General features: G+C 38.9%; 3 protein-coding genes across 4 annotated transcripts; 2 read left to right on the forward strand and 1 right to left on the reverse strand.

Annotated features, from left to right (window-relative positions):
- Positions 1-782: 782 nt before the first annotated feature.
- On the forward strand, positions 783-11980 carry gabpb2a (GA binding protein transcription factor subunit beta 2a). 2 transcript variants are annotated; one of them, XM_072675692.1, is made up of 8 exons: positions 783-893; positions 3602-3709; positions 4712-4879; positions 5061-5255; positions 5351-5492; positions 6475-6639; positions 7033-7148; positions 8025-11980. In XM_072675692.1, exons 2-8 carry the CDS (start codon positions 3602-3604, stop codon positions 8340-8342), a joined length of 1212 nt encoding a protein of 403 aa, XP_072531793.1. In that variant the 5' UTR covers positions 783-893; the 3' UTR covers positions 8343-11980. The 2 variants fall into 2 exon arrangements, with proteins under 2 accessions (XP_072531793.1, XP_072531794.1); XM_072675693.1 differs by having other exon boundaries at positions 5351-5486.
- A 260-nt stretch (positions 11981-12240) lies between these two features.
- sf3b4 (splicing factor 3b, subunit 4) lies at positions 12241-23029 on the reverse strand. The gene is made up of 8 exons (XM_072675691.1): positions 22769-23029; positions 20037-20116; positions 15748-15830; positions 14865-14993; positions 13818-14360; positions 13153-13326; positions 12832-12987; positions 12241-12575 (listed from the first exon to the last, which is right to left on the reverse strand). The coding sequence occupies exons 2-8, from the start codon at positions 20045-20047 to the stop codon at positions 12406-12408; spliced, it is 1266 nt and encodes a 421-aa protein (XP_072531792.1). The 5' UTR covers positions 20048-20116; positions 22769-23029; the 3' UTR covers positions 12241-12405.
- Positions 17543-21098, forward strand: rab25a (RAB25, member RAS oncogene family a). The gene is made up of 5 exons (XM_072675695.1): positions 17543-17579; positions 17850-18045; positions 19467-19660; positions 20026-20106; positions 20977-21098. The coding sequence occupies exons 1-5, from the start codon at positions 17543-17545 to the stop codon at positions 21096-21098; spliced, it is 630 nt and encodes a 209-aa protein (XP_072531796.1).
- Positions 23030-23048: the final 19 nt, after the last annotated feature.

The following is a 23048-nucleotide window of genomic DNA, read 5'->3' on the forward strand; positions in this document are numbered from 1 at the left end:
TTTAGGGGCCCTGTCAGTGACATTTATGCAGTGCCCTGGAATTGTCCTAACCACAAACGCTAGCTGAAGTACAAATATGCTAACAGTGGCGTTAAGTGCTACATTTTTTAATTAACACTGGAATCTTTTAAAGGAACATTTCCAAAATATTTCCCAGATGGAATTCAATTCTGATGTGGAGAAATGAACAGAAATGAAGAATTAATTAAATAATTACAATTTGCTGTAGAGAAAGTGTGTGAATGCTGCTGTTCCACTTTAGTGGAATGCACCAATGGGCAACCTTACAGGGAAACTAGCTGAAAAAACAGTGTCTAGGAACAGGTTGGTTAGGACAAGCAAATATGAATGATGTAGATTTTTGTAAATATGTAAATATGAACCTAAATGTATAATTGTTAGCTGTGATATGATTAAATATTTAAAAAATGTTTTGAATACTCTGAAAACTAAATTTCTATACTTTTATAATAACATGCCTTATAATAAAATGGGTCCCTATGTCCGTCAAATGTGGGGTGGGTAAAAAACAACATTATTATTATATTATATATTATTATTATTACAGTATATACATTATATTATAACCAAAAAGCAGATGTCTTTCTTTGTTGTATAATAAGTGTGATTCAGCCTGTAGAAACTGTAAAAGTTTCAAAAGTGCATTATTACCTCTCGTATATCGCATGCATCCATTTCTACGGCTTGTAGTCTCCCGCTTGACCTGCAGGTGGCGGTAACACGGCGTTTTGGCGGTTGGTGAGCTACAGAGTGAGCAGCAGAAGAAGAAGTAGCAGTAGTTTCGGTGGTGAGTTTTTAAAACTCAGAAAATAAAAAAATAAATTTAAACAGAGAAACAACTTTAAACACTCAGATTCAGCACCAAGGAGAAGGTGAGAGAGTTTTATTGATATCCTCACATTGCTTTACGATTTAACTCAAATATTCAGAGTTTGCCGCGAGTGATGCGAATTTGAAGTTTTAGCAGCTAAAGCGAAGCAAACACCAACACGCAGCTTTGCTCTTATTTACATATTCATACTGGAGTCTGTACCCTTAACTCCTCTCTGAAATATTCATACTGGAGTCTGTACCCTTAACTCCTCTCTGAAATATTCATACTGGAGTCTGTACCCTTAACTCCTCTCTGAAATATTCATACTGGAGTCTGTACCCTGAACTCCTCTCTGAAATATTCATACTGGAGTCTGTACCCTTAACTCCTCTCTGAAATATTCATACTGGAGTCTGTACCCTGAACTCCTCTCTGAAATATTCATACTGGAGTCTGTACCCTTAACTCCTCTCTGAAATATTCATACTGGAGTCTGTACCCTTAACTCCTCTCTGAAATATTCATACTGGAGTCTGTACCCTGAACTCCTCTCTGAAATATTCATACTGGAGTCTGTACCCTTAACTCCTCTCTGAAATATTCATACTGGAGTCTGTACCCTGAACTCCTCTCTGAAATATTCATACTGGAGTCTGTACCCTGAACTCCTCTCTGAAATATTCATACTGGAGTCTGTACCCTTAACTCTGCTCTGAAATATTCATACTGGAGTCTGTACCCTGAACTCCGCTCTGAAATATTCATACTGGAGTCTGTACCCTGAACTCCGCTCTGAAATATTCATACTGGAGTCTGTACCCTGAACTCCTCTCTGAAATATTCATACTGGAGTCTGTACCCTGAACTCCACTCTGAAATATTCATACTGGAGTCTGTACCCTTAACTCCTCTCTGAAATATTCATACTGGAGTCTGTACCCTGAACTCCTCTCTGAAATATTCATACTGGAGTCTGTACCCTGAACTCTACTCTGAAATATTCATACTGGAGTCTGTACCCTTAACTCTGCTCTGAAATATTCATACTGGAGTCTGTACCCTGAACTCTGCTCTGAAATATTCATACTGGAGTCTGTACCCTTAACTCCTCTCTGAAATATTCATACTGGAGTCTGTACCCTTAACTCTACTCTGAAGTATTCATACTGGAGTCTGTACCCTTAACTCCTCTCTGAAATATTCATACTGGAGTCTGTACCCTTAACTCCTCTCTGAAATATTCATACTGGAGTCTGTACCCTTAACTCCGCTCTGAAATATTCATACTGGAGTCTGTACCCTTAACTCCTCTCTGAAATATTCATACTGGAGTCTGTACCCTTAACTCTGCTCTGAAATATTCATACTGGAGTCTGTACCCTTAACTCCGCTCTGAAATATTCATACTGGAGTCTGTACCCTTAACTCCGCTCTGAAATATTCATACTGGAGTCTGTACCCTGAACTCCGCTCTGAAATATTCATACTGGAGTCTGTACCCTTAACTCCGCTCTGAAATATTCATACTGGAGTCTGTACCCTGAACTCCGCTCTGAAATATTCATACTGGAGTCTGTACCCTGAACTCCTCTCTGAAATATTCATACTGGAGTCTGTACCCTTAACTCTGCTCTGAAATATTCATACTGGAGTCTGTACCCTGAACTCCGCTCTGAAATATTCATACTGGAGTCTGTACCCTGAACTCCTCTCTGAAATATTCATACTGGAGTCTGTACCCTTAACTCCGCTCTGAAATATTCATACTGGAGTCTGTACCCTTAACTCCGCTCTGAAATATTCATACTGGAGTCTGTACCCTTAACTCTGCTCTGAAATATTCATACTGGAGTCTGTACCCTGAACTCCTCTCTGAAATATTCATACTGGAGTCTGTACCCTGAACTCCACTCTGAAATATTCATACTGGAGTCTGTACCCTTAACTCCTCTCTGAAATATTCATACTGGAGTCTGTACCCTGAACTCCTCTCTGAAATATTCATACTGGAGTCTGTACCCTTAACTCTACTCTGAAGTATTCATACTGGAGTCTGTACCCTTAACTCCTCTCTGAAATATTCATACTGGAGTCTGTACCCTTAACTCCTCTCTGAAATATTCATACTGGAGTCTGTACTCTTAACTCTGCTCTGAAATATTCATACTGGAGTCTGTACCCTTAACTCCTCTCTGAAATATTCATACTGGAGTCTGTACCCTTAACTCTACTCTGAAATATTCATACTGGAGTCTGTACCCTTAACTCTACTCTGAAATATTCATACTGGAGTCTGTACCCTTAACTCCTCTCTGAAATATTCATACTGGAGTCTGTACCCTTAACTCTGCTCTGAAATATTCATACTGGAGTCTGTACCCTTAACTCTGCTCTAAAATATTCGTACTGGAGTCTGTACCCTGAACTCCTCTCTGAAATATTCGTACTGGAGTCTGTACCCTGAACTCCTCTCTGTAATATATTCATACTGGAGTCTGTACCCTTAACTCCGCTCTGTAATATATTCATACTGGAGTCTGTACCCTGAACTCCACTCCACTAATTTGAGGTGTAATAAAAAACAAATGAATAGCATAAAGTCAGCATATGTAGATATCACTGTTTTAAATATGTATTCATATTAGAAAATTGTGCGTTAATAATGATTGTAAATGTAGATTTATGTTAGTGTTTGTTAGAATATGTTCATATTTAAAAAACATGTGGACTCACTGTGTGTATTGTAATCTGTCCTGTTTGTTTTAGATGTCCCTGGTGGACTTGGGGAAGCGGCTTTTAGAAGCTGCACGAAATGGAGAGGATGAAGAAGTGCGTACACTAATGGCAAATGGAGCCCCTTTCACCACAGACTGGGTAAGACCGCACACTCACAGCAGAGATCATATATATGTCCGCAGCATAAAATATTAGTGCGTAAAAGATAAAACCTTCAGCAGTGGTCATTTTGAAGGTTTCCTTAATAAGCTGGATGGCTTAAAGTCAACCTGATTTTTTTTATTTATTTATTTTTACCCGAAATAAGTCTTTTTGTTCAAGTCTATGTTCACATTCAGCACAAAATGACTGTATTTTTAATTTAATTGGTCATGTAAATATAATGCCCTTTTCCACCCCTAAAGTGTCTTCTGGCCGATAATATTGCGTTTCCTCAGAATGAAATAAATACTTATTTATTTCTTTTATTTATTTATTTTATAAATAATTATTCTTGTGCTGCAACCCCAAACATAACGTTCCCAAACCATTTCCACAGCTATCTTTTCCACAGCTAGTATAATATAAACAGTAGGTTTGTAAAGCTGTTAGAGCTGAAGTTTGTATTGATAAGGGTGTGTCCTCACACGCACTCCACAGGCTGCAGAGTTTTGCTGTGTGTGAAATCAGTAAACTTTTCCAGCGTTGTTCTGCAGGTCTGAAACAGACCATATTATTTTGATCAGAATAGGTCAGAATGCAGAGGTCCACACCATCAGTCCCAGTTTAATTAATATTGCAGGGACGCGCTAGCTGCCTAAACGGCTTCTCCATCACATCACTCTGTCTGCATTGCATGTTATGAGGAGAAAAAGGAAAGTCTACAGTATTTCTTACTGCTGCCTCATTAAGATATGACTTGCCCTTCAGAGATGTTAGCTAACACAGATAGGCAACTGTGTGAACCTGCAGGGTTAAAACAAACCCTAGACTCTTGGGTTGACTTTAGGCCTGAAGGAACTATAGCATCTTTACCATAATCTCACTCTTCAGCACGGTTGATTGTATTCTGCCTTTTAGTTGCGGTATTAAGGCAGCAGTTTATTTATTGTTTACTTTGGTCCTGTCTTAATTGTTGTGTTTGTGTGGTTCTGTGTCCAGCTTGGAACCTCACCGCTGCATTTAGCAGCACAGTACGGTCACTGCTCTACGGCCGAAGTTCTGCTAAGAGCAGGCGTCAGCAAAGATGCCAGAACCAAGGTGGACCGAACCCCTCTGCATGTGGCAGCCACGGAGGGGCACGAGCTCATTGTGGATTTATTAATCAGGGTGAGTTCACCAGCGCTGCTCTCTCAGTGTCCAGAGTTCAGCTCTCCGCTACACAAACATCCAGAGCAGCTTGTGCAATGTGATTTCAGATGGTAGATAAGATCCAAAAACAGCTTGTCATCTGAATGGCTAAATAAACGTTGTTGTTGTTGTTAATTTAATGACCATATCTAAAATGCAGAGTGGAGCAGACATCAATGCCAAAGACATGCTTAAGATGACTGCTCTACACTGGGCTACTCAGCATGGACACCACAATGTTGCACAGCTGTTAATCAAACACGGCGCAGACGTTCACGCCCTCAGCAAGTTTGATAAGTCCCCCTTTGATATTGCCATGGATATACAGCATGCCGGACTCGTCAATCTACTCCAGGTTGGTGCTCTTGCATCCTCTTGTGCAGTTCTGTAGGGCAGGTAATGTCACCACCCAGACATAAGGAACATTTTGTTTTCATGTGTGTTCTTCAGGAGGGGATGCGGAAGCAGGTGAACCGGAATGCAGAAGCATCGATCATAAATGGAAACGTTACTCCACAGTTCATCATCCAGGGCGTCCCCAACATCCAGGGAGGAGTCATCAACATCGCCGACCTCATCAAACCCGGTGCTGGTAATGACAATGGCCTGTTAGTGCAGGGAAAAGCATATGGAGAAAAGTATTGAGACACCTGCTCATTCATTGTTTCTTCTAATATGGAAATCAAGAATATAAAAAAGTAATAATAAAATAAGAAAGAATTCATCCTGCTTTTGGATGCTTTTCTGCTGCCCAGAGATTGCTTTGCTATGAGGATTTGATTGCATTTAGCGAAAAAGAGCTGAGTTGGATGATTACCACCTCCACCCACCTCATTCCTGAACTTCCCAGCTCAGCCCAAAAGTACTAAATGGAGCACCATCTTTCTAAAGAACACAGTTCCACTGCTCCACAGCTCAGTGCTAGGGGGGCTTTATGCCCACGCCCTGCATTAGGCATATTGCAACTAGGTTCATGTTTATCTGCTCCAGAGAGTCCAGTTCCATAAGTAGTACTTCTCTACAGGGACTAGACAAGCTGTGTGTGCACATTTTCACATCTGTGTCAACAGTGGGGGCATTCATTAAGAGTGTCCACAAACATTTGGACAAATAGTTTATATAGCATAATTATCTTTTAATGTAAATTCCAGACTGTTCAAATGAGTGTTTGGAAATGTGGACAAATCTTTCTACATTGGAAAATTGCTCCTATTGCACTGGAGCTTTGAGGCTGATGTAGGCAACATAAATGAAACTACAGATATAATTAAGTTTTCTAGATGCTGCTACTGTTTTTAGCTCTGCTGGGTACTTTAGTCAATGTTTATGGATAACTGTGTGTCATACAGTGTCAAAACGTCTATTAGACATTACTGAACAACTCAACACACAGGTTGAGGAGAATGAGATGATTTAGGTCTGCAGTTGGCACCATGCTGATTAGTGGGGTATAACCTTCATTTATCATTCAGCTACATTAGTCTTGTAACTGAACTGTAAATAGGAAATTGGGTAAACCTGTTTTTTGGTGGAACACTGTAATTGTACTGACTCTGCTCTGCTCCTCTGTCCAGGAGATACTGAGGAGGCCATTGCAGTCAGTGCTTTGGACACCGGCATCCAACAAGTGGTCAATGAAGTAGGTCAGAGAGTTATTACCATAATGACGGATGAACAAGGTCACCTGCAGACCAGACTGGGACAGCCCCTCTTTGTGACCATGCAGAACGGGCGGCAAGGTTGGACGTTATGCTCTTACGTGTGCTGGTTATTTATGGACTATTCCTGGTCCTTTTGATGCATAGTTTTTTATTTTTGCTCTATTGGCCTATTGTTCTATTTGCCAAAAGTTACGGATGAGCTTTTACCTCTGAAGACACATAGATAGATATACAGATATACTCCCGGCTTGTAGGTGCACCACTAAGCCTCATACCAAATGTATTGCTGTTTGCATACTCGCTGTGTGGCTGCCAAGTGATGCAGCCATCTAAAGCCCATTTTACGCCCGACAGTTGTCATGCTGCATGAATATATGACCCCACATTGATCACCTATTCTTTTACACCGGACACATCAGTGTTGATTCCCTTGTCGTCATGATGTGAACATGTAGATTTTCTGATTTCCAGTGTTGGCAGTTCCAGCCAGTCAGATAAAAGAAGAAGTTGTGGAGGAGGAGGTTGAGCCTCCGGCCCGGAGAAGGAAAATTGAAGTTGTGTCCAGTCCTCTAGAGCAGAGTGACACGGTCAGTCTCTTAATAATCTCATAACAAAAATAATGATGATAATAATAATAAAAATGTCTTTACATAACTCTAACTATTATGCAGATTATCTTAAATTTGGATGGGTTGCCATGTTCTAGTATACTGGTGCGTCTTTCGTTTATCAGAGGGCAAAAATGTAACATTTATAACTAATAAAATAAATAACTTAAATATTTTTGCTAAATAATACTGTGTGCAATAATTTATCTCAGATATTACCACAATGCCACTTTACTATATTTATATAAATGTACATATTTAAAATTCTCTTTTATATATACAGTGGTATGAAAACCCCTGATAATTTTGATGATTTTCATTTATAAATCATTGACGGTTCAGATGCAGAAGAACAAGTATAAGGTTCTGGAATGGCCATCTCAGTCCCCAGACCTGAATATTATTGAAAATCTGTGGTGTGATTTAAAGCAGGCTGTCCATGCTCGGAAACCATCAGACCTGACTGAAATGTTTTGTAAAGAAGAATGGTCCAAAATACCTTCAACCAGAATCCAGACTCTCACTGGAAACTATAGGAAGCGTTTAGAGGCTGTTATTTCTGCCAAGGGAGGATCTACGAAATATTGATGTCATTTTTCTGTTGGGGTGCCCAAATTTGTGCACCTTCGTAATTTCGTTTAAATAATTATTGCAGACTTTCTGTAAATCCTATAAACTTCATTCCACTTCTCAAATTTCACTGTTCATCTGCTATATGATATATTTAACTGAAGTCGCTGATCCGAACAGCCAATGATTTCTAAAGGAAAATCATCAAAATTATCAGGGGTGCCCAAACTTTTTCATATCACTGTATAGATTCTGATTCTGATTCTCACTCTGCTCTCCATGCAGGAGCAGCTGCAGAGGCAGTTGCAAGAAGCGAATCGTGCAGCCGCAGCGTATCACCAGCAGCTCCTGCAGAAAGAGAAGGAAGCGGAGGCGTACCGCCGGCAGCTGGAGGCCATGGCCAATGGACAGGCCACTAATACCGCCAACCTGGGGGGGCAACAGGTCATCATTCAAGAGGAGGTGTGTGTAGATTCTACACAGATCGAGGGCGAGGAGGAGGTGCTGCTGCTTTCTGACGGAGACGTTGTGCTGAACACAGAGGAGATTGATTCTACAGAAGAGCCGCAGAGCATAACCATCCACACCAAACTCATTTCATAGCGAGATAGACTCACGGACTTAAAGCTCAGGTGGTGAAAATTTACATCAGCTGTTTGTTGTTTTTTGATGGTTGATTTTTTTTTTATTTGTTTTATTTTTTTTCCTTATTTGTCTTATTAGTTTTGTTTTTGGCTTGTTCAGCTGAACTACGGGAAGAAGCAGCTCCAAAAAAGTAAAGCATCTTGTACATTTTTAAAAGAACAGATTCAGATTTACACAGCTTTTTCTTCTCTTCTCACACCAAATGTAGTCGATCAGCGAACAGCTGTTTTCTGAAGTTTGCCTGTAGTTTCACACTGGAGCTATGAGGATAATGCAGCAGGTGGCATACACTAGCGTTCAAAATTTTGGAATCTCTGGTTTTAATGATATCGCCAACACATTTGTTTAAGTGTCAGAAATTGACTCCAATATGATGAGTTTTCAAATTATTAGCAGAAAACTGAAAATTTACATCCGGGATGGATCTAACCTCAAGACTCATGGCCAAAAGTAGATAAATAGATAATTACAATGGATTGTGTTTCATGTAATGACTTATCCAAGGTCCCAAAATATTGGAAATATTGAATAAACAAATTTTAAAATACATTTTGCTGTCTAGTTCATAATCTTTAAGGCTAACATCGCAAATATGATTCACATAATTGATTCCAAACTTTGGCACAGGGTGGCCTCCTAGCTCCAGTGCAAAACTAAAGAAACCAGCTTCAAACACTAAACATGTTCCAGCTTATCAACTACATTTAGAGTAAGGGGGGGGGGGATCCTAGGGGAATATATCAGTAAACTGTTCCTTTAAAAAAAAATAAAGGTGCCAAGGTGAGTTCTTTATAGCGACGGTAAAGAACCTTTCAGTTATTGAATTTTTGTAAGTGATGATCCTTTGTGAAGTTTGGAGAAGCTCCACTTGATGGAAAGGTTCTGTACCAGTTAAGTCTTTCCTAGAACTGTACGCCTGAGCCAGGAACTGTTTGGGAACCTTTATCTGTGAGAGTGAAGGCACAGGCCTTGTCCATCGTTTTTGCCCAGATCCTGTCCACGACAGCTTGGAACACTGTGTGGAGTTTGTGTTAGTTCAGTATGACCTGTAAAGGAATCACGAGGGCCTCAATCCTCAGAGACTGTTCGCTCAGGATAAGCTGTTCTGCACACGTCCTGTAATTATCTTTATTTTTAGTTTTTCTTCTGTGAATTTTCCTGTTGTAGTAAACCATCCCCTCTAACAGCCTGCTTAATGAACTGCATTTGCATTTGATTTCAGCCTACAGTTAAAGCCCAGTCCTACAATACACTTTGGTAGGTTTTCCAACTCTCCAAATCTTTTTTTTTTTTTTTATCTAGGGCTATTTAAAGGAATTGTCCACAGATTTCTCACCTAATGTCTTATTTGCTCATTGGCTTCTCTTACAATGTTGCTCTTGCATAATTTTAAAATCCCTGATTTACCTTTTGTGCTTTTTTGCGTTATGTATCAAATATTACATCAACATTTACAAGTAAAGATGAGACGTTTCATCTGTAAAGTTACTATTTTGAAGTTGCGAGGTTTTGGTTGGACAGCGACGATAAGTACGTTTTGAGTGATTAGGCTTTTCGTTCTGTGCTTATTACACAGAAACGTTTAAATTGGTTTACTGTACTTAAAAACAGAAGATTGAAGCCAAAAGAGACGATTTTAGCTGCTTTGTTTCCCAGGCTTGATTTTATGCTTAAATGAGCATGATCGATCACTGCAGTCGATGTCGTCAGTCAGCTAGCTATGTGGTGTGTGCTGCTTTAGTTTACGTCAGGAGATGCTAGGCTAATGTTTCTAACAAACATTTATGCTGAATTAGTACTGTCCTCAGTCTCGTCTCTGTACACACATGCAAGAAAATGGAAAAGCTATGCAAACATAAAAGGGTAATTTAGTTAAACCTAGACACACCCTATTTAAACATGATCTTAACGCATAATTTCTTGCTTTGTAGTACTATCCTGCTTTTAAACTGGTGGAGTGGTTCCAGTTACTCCACTGTTCAGCTGGGCAGACTGAAGGCCTTCAGACTCTCCGTGTAGATCATGATCACGATATTTGAAGACCTTTATTTTCTCGATACACAATATTTATCATAATAATCACATGTAATAACAGACTAAAAACATCAGTAGCAACAGATTCTTATAAACCACTATTTAGATACTCTTCCGTACTGAATACAGTGACTTCCTCATCCTCAACATCTGCTGCTCTTCATCCAATTAAACCAATCTAATCACACTGTTAGTAATGAAACCTACAGCTGATCAGTGTTTATTAAGCACTAACAGTCTCCTTCATATGCTTAGAAAAGCATATTATCACGCTAACAAAATTGATCATGATACGATAAAATATCGGCATATCACCGAGCTGTATCTCATTGTATATTTACAATGTTTGTGATCATCTGAAGTCCGTTGTTTTTGGTAGCAGTGTTAGTCTAGCAGCTCCTGTTGTAGACTAAAGGAGCATGCATCACATACTGAACGTTTTAGCTGACTGACTGACCAACTGACTCTGGATGAATAATAATTGATAATAATTAAATAATTCATTGTGTTTAGTGGAAGAGCAGAAACCGTCATAGAATAAGTTCCAGTGGGCAAATGGCCCTGCTCCTTTGGCCTTTCCTGTAGGTGAGGGATGAGTCTTGAAATGATCTGTGGTAATAACCATGTGCTACAGATTCAAGCAGACTGAGATTAAGTTGGAAAAAGTGTCCCTTTAATATGATGAGTGCCTTTCATTTGCTGTTTCTGTCCCTGAAATAATCTTCAGGCTTTGGTTTGTACTACATGAATAAGACCAAACTGATTACAGTCTGAAACTCTCTTGATTTACATCGAAGGCCCAGTTGCCCAGTTTCTTTTACCATTAGGATCATCTTGACTGGTAGAAGGAGAGCTTTCAGTCTGCTTGCTCAGCCAATTAAGATTCGTCTCTGTCCAGCCTTCCTTGGCTTAGTCCCAAAGATTATACCTGGCCATGCTCTCTGAAAGGATACTGTGGTGCCCCCTCTCCCCTCCCTGATGCTTTCCAGTACTGGCTGATTTTAGCTGATCTAACAGAATTAGCAGTCAGCATTTTGAGCTGAGATGCTTTGAGAGAACTTTTCTTAGTAAAGGCTGAGGTTCAGTGCTTTGAGCTGTATGGCCTGCTATATAGAAAAATAGCTTTCTTACATTCCTCACCAAAAGTCCTGTTTTCATTCTGACCAGCTCTGATCTGCTGAAACCTTTTCCTCAGCTCTGCAAGCATAGCCGACTGAGCCCTGAACCTACTTTTTTAACACATATTTATTATTAGTTATGATATGCAGTTGTAGTGTGGTATATATGAATAAAAACAACCCACAGTAACCCTTGGTTCTCAGCTTACTGTCTCCAAACACACCTAAAAGTTCCTTTAGCTTAAGGCTTGGGTTTCCCTGACCCATTACAAAAAGGTTAATAAATTCACTACAGGAAACAACCCCATGCACATTTTAGACACAATTTCTTTACTGAATCTAACATCACAGTTGTTTGCAATTTGTTAAATTAGTATACTAAACAGTAATTGTGTTCTATAATGTGCAGAAGTGTCTCTGTAGAGGATGTGAATTCATTTTCAACTAGAAAACCAAACACGTAATAAGACTAAGAGCTGTAATAAGAGCAATGAGTAAGTCCCTTTGTTTTTTGAGATTATGAAGATGCTTCTTATTTTTGTGCTGCTGTCGCTTCAGCCTACTCCTTTTAACTGTGTATGCATTATGTATTAGGTATTGTACATCATTCTGCCCATAATAAACTCAGGTACTAGATTAAGAGGCATTTTCTTACATCAAATCAAGAACACTCTACAAACACCACAATCTGAGATTAGGCCTCATTTCTATAAAAATGTTTATTCCATGCTAATTCTGAGAAAGTACAGTGAGCAAAAATGAAAGGGAAATGAAGTCACTGGAACACAAAGTAACAAAATCTCTGGTCATCCATAAACTGATGAAAATAAAAACAAGACAAGGTTCTAATAAAAGTTTAACTCTCTGGTTTAAGGAGGCATGGGTGCCCGTATGGGTCCCCTTGGTGGTGCTGGGGGTCGCGGAGGCATGGGAGGAGCTCTCTGGAAACCAAACGGAGGCGGTCTGGGTGGTCCTCCACCGTAGCCTGGAGGAGGCATTGGGGGTGGGGGACCCCTCATGCCTGGATGCATAGGGGGACCTGCAGAAAACAGAAAATGATTGGTACTAATTAGGAATTGGAAGGTACAATGGCTTTGAACATGGCTCAACCAATCAGACTCAAGAAGCAGAATTATCAGTTTTGTATAGAAAGACCATCCCTTTTTCTTCTCCAAGACTTACTGCTGATACAGACCAGTTCTTTAAAAGAGATGTTTGTTGGATTTTACATCTGAGAGAGGCATCTAGTCTTATGATGACTCAATCAAATAAAGTGACATGACATGAACACATACCCATGGGTGGTCCAAACGGTCCTCTGGGGGGCATTCCCATCTGTGGTGGAGGAGGCATCCCTGGGGGTGGCGGTGCCCGAGTGGTACCAGGTGGGCCAGGGGGTGGAGGTACCATACCTGGTGGTCCAGAGGGGGGCATTGGCATAGGTGGCATGCCTGCCAAAATACAGGCAAGAGACATGGATTATAAAAAGAGCAAGAAACAGAAACAAAGGGGAAAAAAACCAACAGGTTTTTTTCATGTATATTGCAGCTCTCAAACAAAATGAACACAATCATTTTTGCTACACGTTTATAGTATAATAGAAATGGCACACTCACCTGGAGGGTGCATCCCAGCAGGAGGGAAGGGGGGTGGTCCCGGGGGAGGTACCCCTGCGCCCCCTTGCGAGGCAGGTGTCCCAGGAGCAGGAGGCATGGGCATGCCGGGGGGCATTCCAGGTGGCATTGAGCCTGGGGGTGGCACAGGGGGGAATGCGCCAGGGGGAGGCATGCCTGTAAGAATAAAACAAGTAAATCAACAGCTCCTCTCTTCACATCTATTTTTGTAGGTAGTAAGAATGCTTGGTAGAGATGGCATAATACCACTTTTTCAGTTATATTGAAAATATAACAATAGCAATATTGAAAAATTAAGTATCGTCTGAGATCGCTCCCTTTTCTAACTTGTAATTAGAATACAAGTATCAATATAGAGTCGTTACAGGATCGCATCATGTTTACCCATTTGTCCCCATCATACCAATTCATTCCCCTCTTTGCCCTACTGATGTCCCTCCATATCAATTGTCTTCCCTCTATAATTCCCCTGTATTGCCCTCTATACCCACCCATATCTATTCATCCCACTCCATATCCATTCATGTCCCTTCATTCACCTTCATACTCAGCCTAATGTATTGGCCCATTGGATGTCAGAAAACACAGGTCAGACTCATGTTTGTTATTTAACTGCCAAACTTATCAGAAATGCAAGTGTAACTAACCTGGAATGGGAATGGCTGCTCCCAGAGTGGTCATTACAGGCGTGGGTGCAGTTGGAGGGGGTGGGGCATCTGCAAAAAGTTGATGTGGCCTATCAGCCTGTGAGAGCGGGTTCTGAGCAGCCAGAAGGCGCTCAGCTGCTGAGCCGTGCCTCTCGCCTTTCGAATCCTTCTTGAAGGCGTACGAGACCGTGATGGGACGATTACAGAGGTACTGGCCATTCATGGCCTCGATAGCTGCGTCTGAGGCATCAAAACTAGCGAAGTTGATGAAGGCATAGCCCTTGGAGTTGCCTGTGTCCGGGTCTCGCATAATCTTGGGCGTCTGAAGGATTACACCAAAAGCACTGAAAGTATCATAAAGCAGCTTCTCATCAATTTCTGGGTCCAAGTTTCCAATGAAGATGTTGGCGCCCACGTCCAGGTTCTTGTTGTGTGCTGAAGCTTTGTTGACTCGTATGGGTTTGCCATACAGCTTGATCATGTTCATGATCTTTATGGCATAATCAGCATCTTCCTCACTAAGAAACTCCACGAAGCCATAACCTATTGAGCAATCACAGAACATATAAATACAGAACAGTGTTCTTGCATCACTTGCATATGAAGTATAAAGGTGTAGCTAGACCGCACCTGTAGATATTGGACCGTTTGTAGGATACCACTGTTAAAATCATCAGACAATAAGAAATCACCTCCATGAAGCGTTTTAAAGTATCATACGATGAGAAAATCAACAATGTGAAGCTTTTACATCACTCGCTGTTATATCACTGCTCCTGTGTAAACATTTGACCCCAGGTAGTTACTTCTACAGCTTACAAAACAAAATATAAAAGAAGAATAAATATGCAGAATTATAATAACCTTGATAATAAACAAAAATGTATGCATGCTTCTGCCTGTGTCCTGTAAAGCCTTTCCCAAATTCCTTTTGGATTAATAAGATCTATCTATTAATAATTATTTATTACACAATCAGATTTGTGTCATTTTCTTTAGCACATAAACATCCAATCCACAAGCTGTGTGTCAGTGTGCTGCACTCACCCTGATGCTGCCCTGTAACTCTGTCTTTGGGCATGTGCGTGTTGACCACTGGTCCAGCTTGAAGGAAGAGTTCCCACAACAGAGGCTCTGAAACTTTTTCATCCAGACCGCCTACATATACCGTTGCATCTATGTCAACAAAAACAGAAAAACATCACTACATTTTATAGTGCATACAAGCTATCTAACTCCTGTATGTTCAATTATTGAAAGCTGAATACAGTAGCTACTTCTTGTGGTTGGTCTAACATGATAGAAGACACTGAGGCGTTCGTAGTTTAATTCACAGCTGAATTTGGCTTGTTGGTCATTTTCCAATACGTTTTAACTCATGTGAACAAAGACTGCATTTAACATGTTGAATGAATGAATGAATGGATGAATTAGCACATTTAGCATGAAGCTTAAACTGGCTTCCTTTACAAAGTATTCTATTCTTTTTGGAATTTCTGCTCCGAAAGGAGAAATCCAAGAAGCAAGAAGTTCAGCTAATTTGTTTTCTGGGTTCAACTTTAAACTGTGCACAGAAACAACACACAGCGTTAGCATTAGCATTAGCAATGGATTAATGAATGAACTGTTAAGCTTAAGCAGAACCACTAAATAGAAAAAGCGGACACATGAAATCAACAGCTGTTTCGACTGTTTTGATATTTCGAGCCACAAGTCGGTGTTTTTATCGATTTTTATTTCTACAGTTTGTTGGTTTAATCAACAGCGCTGCACTGAGAGAGGAAGAGCACGAGTTCTGACAGTCCGATTATCACTCACAGAAATAAACAGCGTCAGTGAAGCGCGTGTAGACTCTGTGTTTCACAAAAATGCAGTTTCATGTGATAATTAATATAATATCATTTTTAAAGTGTTCTATTTATTTACTTACCCTGGTTTCTCTCTGATATCGGACCCGCCGCCATGGTGAACGACGCGTTGGCGGAAACGGAAATTTGAGCTTCCCCCTTTCCGCTGCATAAAAAAAAAAGCCTTCATTCACGAAACTACTTTAAAAACATAAATCTTAAAAAAATATATTTTTCAGTGTGCAAAAAAGTTTAAACATTAATACAATACAATAAAAATAATTCGTTTAATAATTCATGCAAGCTTGCAACAAACAGCGTTTCTAATATGTAAGTTTAAAAAGTAGCTAATAAAAAAAATTAAATAAAAAATGAAGGTAATAAAATAACACTACGAACTAAAATAACGTTACAATGTTGCTAAAACAATGTTTCAATGAACAACGTTAGAAACCAAAGCAAATATTTAATAAAATAAAAATTAAGTAGTTGAACAACAGAACGAATACTGTAAGGAATTTTTAAAATGCTTTATGGAATAAAATAAATATAAAAAATAATAAATAAATATGGTTTAAAACAGTAAAAAAGTATTTTCTACTTCTGTCTCTTTAACTAGTTGTCCATACAGCCTGCATATGTGCACAAAACGTTATAATACAAAAAACTGGAAGCATCTTTAAGTATGAATGGAGTTACACTCCATTCCCTATCCAGTCCCCAAGTCCATACTTACTGCAACACATCCTGAAGCATTCCATAAAACAAAAAAATCAAGGCATGGATTTAATCTTTTAATGGCTGCTTATGTATTAAACCATAACAAAATGTACTACTAAATTAAAATGTATGTAACAACAATCATGTAACCATACATACATAATGAATTACCAATCGTTTACCTGGATATTTTTGCTGCCTGGGTTGACTCTTAAATTAAAATTTTGCTAAAATGAGGAATAACAGTCAGTCATTACTTTACATTTAATTTTCCTTTTGGTGACTCCATATTCCCTCATTTTTTGGTGTGACAAGGTCATCATATCTACACTGAAACTTTAGTCTTAGTTAAACTTAGTAGTAGTTACATGTCTGTATATTTTTATCTATACTCTACATAGTAATCCGTAGTTTCTTCATTCCATACATTTTAGTTTTTAACTAAAGAAGGTTTTAGCTTTGTTTATATTGTACATGTACACTGTCTTTTGTTTTGCTTCTCTTTTATTACTCATTATAAGAAAGGAAAAATTAGCCTGATGTCGGTGTTGCAGGTGACATAATGACTGGGAGCCTAAAAAACAGTATTCTAAAGTAATGGAATCACCTTATGATTTTCTAAATAATTTTCTGAATAAGGTACTATTAAATCTTTTAGAAGTAGTGTGATCTGCTTCACCTAGGCATGAGGGAAATATTGTTCGCTGTCATGTGCTGCAACATACCCGACCAATCTGCATTGCAGTCTGTTTCTGTAAACATGTGCATTTGATTGTACACCAGCCTGTGGTGAATTCCATTGTACTATAAATGTTTTTGTTTAGTAGTGAGAAGTACTTAGTGAACCATTATGTGCTTTGCAGACGCACCTACATGTGCTGATCAACACAGAGCGAGACTGAATGAATGGATGTGATTTTGTCACTCCCATAGACATTGTGTGACAGTGGTTTATCCTGTTCCTCCAGCTCCGCTGCCCTACTATCTGAGGTCTGAGGAACTCAAGGAAGACACTGCCAACATGGAATCTAAACTTTGACCAAAAAACTGTGGTTTTACCAGCCTGGTCCTTCCTCTACGTCTTTCCTCCTAGCTGGAGTGTCACAGAACTTTTACAGTCACTGTTAACTAACATTAGTTTCCTGTACAAGGATAAAGATGGGGACAGATTTGGGCTACAACTTTGTTTTCAAAGGTAAGATGGCTGTATCTGAGCTTGATCTCTACATATTTTATTCACAACTGCTACACACGGCTTCAAGTCAAGATAAGTCAAGTTTGCTTGCTTTGCTTTTTTTCTATTTATATGCAACCTTCTTATAACCGAAGAGATGGGCTTTGTTCATTTAATTTTCGGGGTATTAAATATCCTTGAATACTCCACATTTTAAGTTGTGGAGCTAAAACAGACACAGGGTTTTTTGTTTTATAAATGTGGTCTCTCTCTTGCTCTTTCACTTTTCAGTTGTGTTAATTGGGGAATCTGGGGTAGGAAAGAGCAACCTGCTGTCCAGATTCACCAAAAATGAGTTTAATCACGACAGCCGCACCACCATCGGAGTAGAATTCAGCACGCGTACCATCCAGCTGAACGCAGTGACCATCAAAGCTCAGATCTGGGACACAGCTGGGCTGGAGCGGTACCGGGCCATCACATCAGCGTGAGTTTACACAGGCAGCCAGCCTCTGAAGGATATGGTGTAACTAGACCCCCTAAGTATAACCTGCCAACAGGCCCAGGCTCACTTTTATAACATAATAATAACTAAATTATTCCTGAATAATAGGACGTGAGCCTTCATTTATTTTTTACATTCATTCATCTCTCCAACTAGGTTGAAAGCCTGATGTTGGTGTTGCAGGTGACATAACAACTGGGAGCCTTTTTATTTACAAAAATTTGTTTGTGCTTCCTGTCACGGCAGTGACAATAGGTCACACCTCTTCTGTCCTGAACCTGTTACATGTTCATTTCAAGCTCCATTAGGCTTTAAGGGTAGTGACATTTAGAAAACTATTGTAACACTAGTAATCGCTAATCATGTAGATCCCCAGAACACTAGGTGCTCAGTAATATCACATGTAGATCCCCAGTAATCTAACACTAGGTCCTCAGTAATATAACATGTAGATCCCCAGTAATCTAACACTAGGTCCTCAGTAACATAACAGGTAGATCCCCAGTAATCTAACACTAGGCCCTCAGTAATATAACATGTAGATCCTCAGTAATTTACCACTAGGTCCTCAGTAATATAACACGTAGATCCTCAGTAATCTAACACTAGGTCCTCAGTAATATAACATGTAGATCCTCAGTAATCTAACACTAGGCCCTCAGTAATATAACATGTAGATCCTCAGTAATTTACCACTAGGTCCTCAGTAATATAACACGTAGATCCTCAGTAATCTAACACTAGGTCCTCAGTAATATAACACTAGGCCCTCAGTAATATAACATGTAGATCCTCAGTAATTTACCACTAGGGTCCTCAGTAATATAACACGTAGATCCTCAGTAATCTAACACTAGGCCCTCAGTAATATAACATGTAGATCCTCAGTAATCTAACACTAGGCCCTCAGTAATATAACATGTAGATCCCCAGTAATCTAACACTAGGCCCTCAGTAATATAACATGTAGATCCCCAGTAATCTAACACTAGGTCCTCAGTAATATAACATGTAGATCCCCAGTAATATAACACTAGGCCCTCAGTAATATAACATGTAGATCCCCAGTAATCTAACACTAGGTCCTCAGTAATATAACATGTAGATCCCCAGTAATCTAACACTAGGTCCTCAGTAATATAACATGTAGATCCTCAGTAATTTACCACTAGGTCCTCAGTAAAATAACACATATATCGCCTACACAAGATTTAGACTTGTTGTGATCAACACTAGGTATCCAGTAATATGTAGGTCAAAGTAATCCATGATGAGTCTCTTAAGGGGTTTAAGGGGTTAGTCAGTTCCTCAGCAGTCATCTTTAGCCATCATTTGCTTACCAGCACCAAATGCACCAGCTCTGATAGAAAACTTTATCCAAGTGAAATCTCTTGTTCTTATAGGTACTACAGGGGAGCAGTGGGGGCCCTCCTGGTTTATGACATTACCAAGCACCTCACATATGAGTATGTAGAGCGATGGCTAAAAGAACTATATGACCATGCAGATCCACACATCGTGATCATGCTGGTGGGCAACAAGAGTGACCTGGCTATCCAACGCACTGTACCAACAGAAGAAGCTAAACATTTTGCTGGTAAATAAACACAATTTACAAATTAAATACAATAAAGCAATTTAACAGATGTAATCTAGTCTAATCTCTTGTTTACAAAGTCTCTGTGATTGAAGCAAGATTTATTCAGAGCTTTACATTGACGTACATGTGACATATTTATCAGTGATCTATGGCTAAGCATACTGTATATTAACTTATTAATATTAACACTTCCTCACTCTTGTAACTACAGAACAAACACCTTCATTTGACAGTGTACAATAAATAATCCACAGTAGACACTGAATAATTCATAATGCATATGAAACAACAAGCAACTTTGTGCAGTAATCATATGATGCTAATGAGTGTTAGACTAATTCGAGCCATTTCTCATCATGCAGAGAGTAAAGACCTGCTTTTCATGGAGACGTCAGCACTCGAATCAACCAATGTGGAAAGCGCCTTCCTCCAGGTTCTATCAGGTGAGGGTGTCTAGAATAAAGGTTTTCATTAGTATAGATTGATAAACTGAGAAGTAATAACTTGCATTGAACTACTAGGTACCCACAGCAGTGATTATGGCTACAATGCAATAATTACTCTGAAGTTATTTAATAATTATTTATAATTATATAATAATTTATACTGTTATATAGTACTTACATATAAATAATGATCAAGTTCCTTGTGTAAGTATAGATTAAATTATGTGAGAAATGCCAGGTGTGTTTCAGTATTTAACAGAACAAAATTGCATAACATTGTTAAGTACCCCCAAACGGCTTCAGTAAAAACGTAAAGGTGCAAACACTGTAGGGTACCTACCCCAAAACTTTCTATCAGTTGTTTTATTATTATTGATCATTATTCAGTTTTTTTTTTTTTAATTGTCTGTCCTTTAAATTGTGTTGGATTGGCATGGCAATTGGACAAATAGAAATGCTATAGAAATTAATTCCATTACAAATTAAGTTTTTTCTGCCTTTCCATTTTAGATATTTAGGATTTTGTATGGACTGCCTGGGCTAAGGCATGGACAGTCTTGAACATATGTAACAATAATTAACTTCTACTTTACATATCATATTTCAGTAAATCAAGAGAAGTTCAGTCTACCTTGATAGGGGTCCTTTAAAGTCTAATGATTTTAAGTAATAATTCCATTAGAGCTCTAGTGGTGGTCTGCTGGTAATTTTTGTTTTTGTAAGTTACTATGTATCTGTTCCTGTACCTGTACCTACAATAACCTGCAATTACACATTTACTCATTAAATACATTAAATAAAGTGCTATCAAATACTAATATCAACTAAGTCTATATTAAAGAAGTTTCCTTTTCTTTTTTTCCCCAGCAATCCATAAGAAGGTGGCGAGCCGAGAGGTGACCCGCGGCTCTATCAGTGCCGTGACCATGGGGACGATGGAGTTGACTGCTGAGGTTCAAGAAAATCGCAAAACTTGCTGTAAAAACTAGTAATGGGCACGGCAATGCTCCCTTTGAATGGAATGGAGAAAACAATATTCCAATTAAACCATCAACAGCATTAAGAGCTTTATTGACAGTGATAAGGTATATGTGTGTGTGTGTGTGTGTGTGTGTGATCTGTACCACTGTGAATGTGGATTGATTTGGGGTTTGTTGGTGGAAACAACTTTGTTTGCAGCTATAACACTGCTGTTATTTAACACTGAGTGGTGATGTATTTTAATTAGATTTTTATTTTATTACATTTTTTTTTACTGTAAATTAACTCTCCCTTTATTACAGTTTGGTTTTTGTACAATATTTTAAAAGCCACATTTAAATCTGGAGTTTAGCTAAAATTATTTATTTCTGAGGTAGTTAAATAATAATTCTGGGTAGCAGAACCTGCATTTTGTTTACATTTACATTTAAGGCATTTAGCAGAGTTTTAGTTTTCACATCTGACTTTGCGTCAGATTTATATATTAGGATTTTATTTAAAGAAACCAAGCAAGAAAGGTTTCACAGAAAAAAATTACTTGCAAAGTTTGATTATTGGGCAGCAGCAGTGATATCTTAATCTTTTAACATAAATCAAGAGAAGCTCAGCCTTCCAAGATAGGGGTCCTTTAAATTCTAATGATTAATCATTGGAGCTCTAAAGGTAGTCTGCACAATAATTATCATAAACTGTCATGATAATTGTAGAAATAGAAATGGTCTAAAATGAATAAAATCTTTTTATATTTACATGCATTCAAAAACATTCCTCATTTATTTGGATTTAGATCTGGGTTCTGTGTCAGCTGCTTTAGGCCTGTTCCTCACCCAGAGCTGATGATGGCAAACCAACTGCATGTGTCATTAGAGAGAGAACAATTAATCCTGGGCTGTGTCTGAAACTGATGTTAGTTGCCTTGATATCTTGCTATCTCTCAAGTTGGCGCCTTAGAAGGCAGCATTGTGATGAAGGTGCCTATAACTGTTTGTGTTTATAAAACATATAGAGTGAACACATTGCAAATTTTTTTACACATTAAATTAAAATTATTTGGACTCATTTGAAGTGTTTGATTGCATTTTTTTAAAACATGGCCTGAAAGGGAACTGTGTTTACCCTGTGTTTACCAAGTTAAATGAGTGTTCGGTACATAGAACTACATGAAGCTCAAATACTGTGCTTCCTTTATCAGAAGAAAATTCAGCATTATCAAAATACACTCACAGCTCCCAGCTCCCAGCTTTTTCTGGGTTTTTTGTGCCATTGCCAACAGAAGGGCAGCTCAAAAGGAGTGCAAGATAAAGCGAGCAGGTGTGCATGCTAAGCTAAATCTTTAGCCTAGCGCATTTTTCAAAAAATGAACAGGACTACCTTAGCTGACCAACAAACTGGAGCTAAATACACATTAGATTTGAATACACATTAGATTTTGACTACAGAGAGACATGCTCGTCAATCATGAACTCCATCATGAGATTTCTTCAGCTTCACTTCCCTGTATTGTATGGATGTTGTTTATAGGGCTGTATTCTATTGATTTCTTTTATTTTCATTTTTTAGATCCCTTACTAACCACTGTATACCCACTTCTCCAGATATCATTACACCACTGATTACGACAACATTCACAAACTGACCATCACAGTCAGTAAAGTCCTGTTGAACTAAACATACTGACCTTGTAACAACACTGTCTGAAGCCTTTTGAATGTTTTGGAATTGGTATCAGTATCCATCACAAACTGTTCATTCAGGCCGGATCCTACCACAAAAAAGTGCGAGAGTTAGAGAGCAGAGGCAAATTCACATGTATCCTAACAATCAGCAGCCATAGGCTCCTCTAAGCAGCTGCCTAACACTCTGAACATTAAAATAACTGATGCCCACCAAAGCAAAAGAAGACCTAAAAAATAGCAAAGGATTTTTAAACTTACTTACCTTATTTGCCCTTATTAAGC

Source organism: Salminus brasiliensis, chromosome 3 (assembly GCF_030463535.1).
Source record: "Salminus brasiliensis chromosome 3, fSalBra1.hap2, whole genome shotgun sequence".
Classification (NCBI taxonomy): Eukaryota; Metazoa; Chordata; class Actinopteri; order Characiformes; family Bryconidae; genus Salminus; species Salminus brasiliensis.